Source organism: Equus przewalskii, chromosome 4 (assembly GCF_037783145.1).
Source record: "Equus przewalskii isolate Varuska chromosome 4, EquPr2, whole genome shotgun sequence".
Lineage (NCBI taxonomy): Eukaryota > Metazoa > Chordata > Mammalia > Perissodactyla > Equidae > Equus > Equus przewalskii.
The window spans coordinates 51,310,133-51,316,132 of NC_091834.1; the positions used below are offsets into that span (position 1 = coordinate 51,310,133).

At 34.6% G+C, this 6,000-nt stretch overlaps 1 protein-coding gene across 1 annotated transcript in view; it reads left to right on the forward strand.

Moving 5' to 3' along the window:
• HDAC9 (histone deacetylase 9) overlaps positions 1-3,440 on the forward strand; it is a 676,098-nt gene extending 672,658 nt beyond the window's left edge. The window contains 1 exon segment of the mRNA XM_070615860.1: positions 3,197-3,440. Coding sequence (XP_070471961.1) covers positions 3,197-3,236 — 40 coding nt within the window. The 3' untranslated portion in view covers positions 3,237-3,440.
• The last annotated feature ends 2,560 nt before the right edge of the window (positions 3,441-6,000 follow it).

Here is a 6,000-nt window from a genome sequence, read left to right on the forward strand (position 1 = left end):
TAAATGTAAGACCTGAAACTATAAAACTCTTAGAAGAAAACATAGGGAAAACGCTCCTTGACTTTGGTCTTTGCAATGATTTTTTGGATATGACAACAAAAGAAAAGCAACAAAAACAAAAATAAGTGTGGCGATGTCAAACTGAAAATTTCTGCACAGCAAAAGAAACAATCAACAAAATGGAAATGTAACTTATGAAATAGGAGAAGATATTTGCAAATCGCATATCTGATAAGGAGTTAACATCCAAAATATATATGGAACTCATATAATTCAATAGCAAAAAAATAATAATCTGATTAAAAAATGGGCAAAGGACTAGAATAGATATTTTTCTAAAGAAGACATACAAATAGGCAAGAGAGAAATGAAAAGGTGCTCAACATCACTAATCATCAGGCAAATGCAAATCAAAACCACAATAAGATATCACTTTACATCTGTTAAACATGGATAGCATGCAAAAGACAAGCGATAACAAATCTTAGTGAGGATGTAGAGGAAAGGGAACCCTTGTGCAATGTAGATGGGAATGTAAATTGGTGCAACTACTATGGGAAACAGTATGGAGGTTCTTCAACAAGTTAAAAGTAGAACTACTTGTGATCCAGCAATCCCACTTCTGGGTATACATGCAAAGGACACAAAATTACTATCTTGAAGAGATATTTGCACTCTCATGTACATTGCAGCATTATTCACAATAGCCAAGACATGGAAGCAGCCGAAGTGTCCATTGATGGATGAATGGATAAAGAAAATGTGGTATATACATACAGTGGAATATTATTAGGCCATAGAATAGAAGGTTCAACATGGGTGAAACTTGAGGTCATTATGCTAAGTGATATAAGGCAGACAGAGAAAGACAAATGCTGTGTAACCTCACTTATACATGAAATTTAAAAATGTTGAACTCTGTATCTGTATGAGGTGATAGATGTTAACTAAACCTATTACGGTAATCATTTCACAATATATGTAAATCAAACCATCATGGTGTACACCTTAAACTTATACAGTGATGTATGTCAATCATTTCTTAATAAAACTGGAAATAAAAACGTTGAACTCATAGAAACGTAAAGTCGATTGATAGTTACCAGGGGCTGGGAGGTGGGGGAAATGGGGCAATGTTGGTCAAAGGGGACAAATTTCCAGTTATAAGATGAAAAAGTTCTGGGGACCTAATGCACAGCATAGTGATTATAGTTAATAATACTGTATTGTATATTTGAAAATTCCTATGAGAATAAATCCTAAACGTTCTCACCATGACAACAATATGAGGGGAAGGGTGTGGTATTGTGGTAAACATTTTGCAATATATATATATGTACATCAAATCATCACATTTTACATCTTAAACTCACACAATGTTATGTGTCAATTATATCTCAATAAAACTGGGAAAAAAGTATGAAAATTCAGTGTCCATTAGAGTACCTAGTTTGAGGATTCTATGCCTGTATTGTCCACATAGTCTCAGATGTAAATGTTTGCATGTTTACATATAAATTAGTTTAATTACTTAAGTGTTTTCCAAAATTGTCTTCTGGGAATGCTGATAATGTTAGTTTGGAAAGATTATAATAGAGTATGACTCATTTAAATAGCTTTTATCTTATATAGCAGCTCTAAACACTTTCTCACAACCTCCTTATCCAGTGGGCTCTTGGACAAGCTATCAATTCCTAAGAAATTATGTTTTTAGTATTCCACATCAGCTCATCTGGGACTCTCTCTTTTTGGTAAAGTTAAATAATGAATACCTAATATTTCTCATTCTTTAGAGGATGCATTAAAATATTTTTTATCACATTCCATGGATAAAATCTTTCAATATTTTTAATTTATTATAAAAATGCTAAGTTAAAATGGCAACTACTTCATTTATAGATGCGAGGCAATCTTGGCTTTTTTCCTTATAAATCTATAAAATAACATGGCTAAATAGTTTATTTGTATTCATAAACAGCTGTGTTTTAAACATAGCATTTTTTCCTAATATGAAAGTAATTCATTACAGAATCCTGGCAAGAAGATAAACAATATAAAAGAGAAAATGAAAACCACCTACCTATTATTCCACCACCCAGAGAGAACTATCATCCAAATATTGTGTTTCCTTATGGTGACAAAGGCGTAACTATCGGTGTGCCATCCAACACAATTGCATGCATATGTTAGATGACGAAGGGACAAATCCAAAGTATTAAATAACTAATATCTCATAGTGTTTGTTATTTACAAGTCAATTTTACGTCCTTTTTTTTTAACCTTCACTAATTCCATAAGGAACATCTTTCTTCTCACGCATTTAAACCTGAAACCACAGCTTCCCAGAAGTATAGTTACTACGTGAGCAGTTGCAACATGAGTAAATCGCAGACTCAGACTCCAACTCAATTCTCCCGCATCTCAAATCCCAGCATTCTTCCCTCGACAGTCCAGCTACCTCATGTATTTGGATTCCTGGTACAATTTGTCCTTTTGACTAAATTAAAAATCATTCTAAAAGTTTGCCTTAAAACACTCTCAGAGTGTTACTAAATTAAGGTTAAATCTAAAGTATAAATTTTCAAGCAATTAGTTTTGGTGTTGCCTGAGCAGAACACCCCACAGATGATGCCGAATGAAAACTATTTACACACTACCATAGTGCGTTTCTTGTAGAAACGTTGGGTCTGTAGCAGCGATTTGCTAATCAAATTCAGAATTTGATTCAAAATGCCTCCAGCAGGCAGCCAAACCAGTTATGAAAGAACAGAAGCAAAACCCAGAGCCTGGTGAGTCTCCTCCAGAAGCTAGCTGGGTCCTTTGCTCTGGTTAGCAAACTGGTTCCATAGTAAATCACTGCAGTTGCGCCTAAAATAAAATATCATAGTTAATTTTTTCAATAAATTATTGGACTGTACTAGACACAAAACATGTACATTTTGGAATCTAGAGTTATAAAATATTCTGACATGTTTTAATATAAACAGGAACATTTCCAATGATTGCTTGGATCTAAAATGTTTTTCCACTTGACATTTGTTTATACTTCCTAGGAAAGAAACTCTATTTATGGATAACTGAATAACACAAATAAACATCAGAGAGAGCTGAAAAATCAGCTTTGATTATGCATGAAAATCTACAATGTCATTGTGTACTCTTATGCCGTATTCTGATTGCCTGTTTATTTTTACAGAACTGCTGGTGAGCCTATGGAAGAGGAGCCAGCCTTGTGAAGTGCCAAGTCCCCCCCACTGATATTTCCTGTGTGTGACATCATTGTGTATCCCCTCCACCCCAGCACCCTCAGACATGTCTTGTCTGCCGCCTGGGTGGCACAGATTCGATGGAACATAAACACTGGGCACAAAATTCTGAACAGCAGCTTCACTTGTTCTTTGGATGGACTTGAAAGGGCATTAAAGATTCCTTAAACGTAACCGCTGTGATTCTAGAGTTACAGTAAACCACGATTGGAAGAAACTGCTTCCAGCGTGCTTTTCGTATGCTGGGTGACCCACTCCTAGACCCAAAGTATGAACTAGAAACACCCAATACAGCATTAGATCCTGTTAATTACAGATGCTATGACAGCCAGCAAAATTTGGGGCAAAACCTGAGACATACCCATTCCTGACACTCTGATCAGTTTTTTATTGGGTAATATTTTTGTCAGTCTTTAATTGTTTACAGGATTTGCTTTCAGCTATGAACAGAGAGCAATTCCCTACAGATTGTAGTTTTTTTGGTTTTGTTTCCTTTTGTTTGTTTTTTGGCCTTTGTTTTAACACATGGTTCAACTCTTGTTAGTAAGAATTCAAGATGGAGGAACTTGGCTGAGGCTTTTTTCAGTGGAATAAACCACGCTATATTCCAAGTCCAAATGCCAAAGGAACCTCACACACTGTATGTAATGGTGCGATACTTTGTCACATTTTTTGAGAAAAATTACCCTAACATCCCTCTCTGTGTTCTCACACACGGGAGATTTGCAATTGTATTTGAGAATGAGGTCTCTCTCCCCCCTCATACATCCCTTGCTCTGATGACAGTAGCTCTGAGCATATGTTCCACAGAGGATAAAGTTCATAACTTTTCAAAGATGGTCTTAATTTATTCCAAATCTTTCAAGAACTTATTCTCTCACTTTTCGTTTTCTATCCTCCGTCACTTCCTTTCTTCTTACCTTTCATCCTTCCTTTCTATAAAAAAGCTAAAGATTACCAATAATCCCCTCAATGACTCAGGAGCTTTGAATATTTAGTTTATTTTTTCACTTTCCACGTTAACACAGTTGCTTGATCTGATGTGTTCTTTTAGTGTGAAACCATTGAGGTGAATATGGCCTAAGCAATGTTACTGAATTTTCTAGATCTCTGAAATGTGTTAGTGAAGGCACTGCCTATTTGAAGTCACCTTGAATTGAGTTAACCTTGAAGTTGTGCCTTTATGTAGGAAAAAAAAAAAAAAAAACCCACAAATTTAACCTTTACACATGTTGCCTTAGTGTCAAAGGCTGAAAATAAAGGACATTTATTTCTGAGATTAAAAGCAACTTACTGAATATAAGTAGGTTATCCCCCTACCTCCCAAAACTCTATTTCAATGCATAACTCAAACACCTAAAGACATTGATGTAGGATACCTTGCAGTATTTAATATCTGACAGTGCTTTCGAAAGAGTTGATGTTTCTTTTTATATATTTTCCTAACTCAAGGGATATATTAAAGCCATAAGTGAAAATTGTCATGCTTTTATTCAGAAATCTGAAAGAAACCTTAATTAAAACAAGGTTTTAGGGAAGGCTATGATATGAAAGATATGGCACAATATGGTTTTAGTTAAAGAGGACTCTAACCTGTAAATCAAAGATGAAAGATTTCACTCAAGTAGAATTATATAACTCCCTTTTGTTATACAGTCAGACCATATTTTTCATGCATTTGGATTTTTTAGCATTACCATTTTAATTTTAAACACTTTTATTACGTATGCAAAAATGGCCCGATACTTGGTTTAACATCTTAGAAATTTGAGATACCCTTTGAAATAGGAAATCTGAAATGGAATGTAATTCAGTATTAGGTAAAAATTACTTTCATTGCATAAGCGTAAGGTCAATCTAAATTCACAGTAGTAATGAATTTTTTGTAAAAATGTTTTGTAAAAAAACTATATTTTCAACGAAATTCATGCCAGTCATGTTTGCTAACTCCTGTCATTTTGCTGTAATTGCTTGGGGAGATTTACTTAAAGAAAATAAAATAGTGAGGCCAAAGTCTTAATAAAGACTCTCTCCTTTAAAAAGGAAAGTTATGTCATATTTTAATTAGGAACATAATTGTGACTTTTTAAAATCAACTTCATAATTACAAGTCTGTATTATTACTCTCAGCCCTCCCAGATATTTTTTAAATGTTGAATAAGAAAATGAAACAGAATAGTGCAAACATACTAATTTACTGAAGTTTCCTACAATAATTATGTTGCATGCTTATGCATAGCCATCAATCTGAAAAAGCCAAATCACTAGGACATCTCCATGGTTATTTAGATTTAAAACATGACACATTAATGATTTAATCACACATCCTTCCATGTGATACCGTACCCAATTGGTTGCAGTTAGAGTCTTTAGGATACACGGAGAGGCAGATAAATTATGGAGAGGATTAATCACAGCTGACTGTAGTTGTAAGAACCGAATGCCAGTGCTTTTTGATTATACCGTTACACGATGTAGTGTAGCCCTCAGGGACAGAATGGAGGCTTTCGGAGAATATCCACACTTCTTTTGAAATAGACCAGCACTTTTTGAAAGGGTAGTTTCACTTGATATAGTTCTCTTCACTTATGCATTTAATTTTTATCGCTCACAATAGTTCCCAGTAAGAGGCCATTAGAAGAACTCCTCTGTAAGCGTGATCAATATTTCTTTTTCTGACCCATACTTTGAAGAATACCCACATAGGCTTTCTCACAATCTCATAATGACTTAT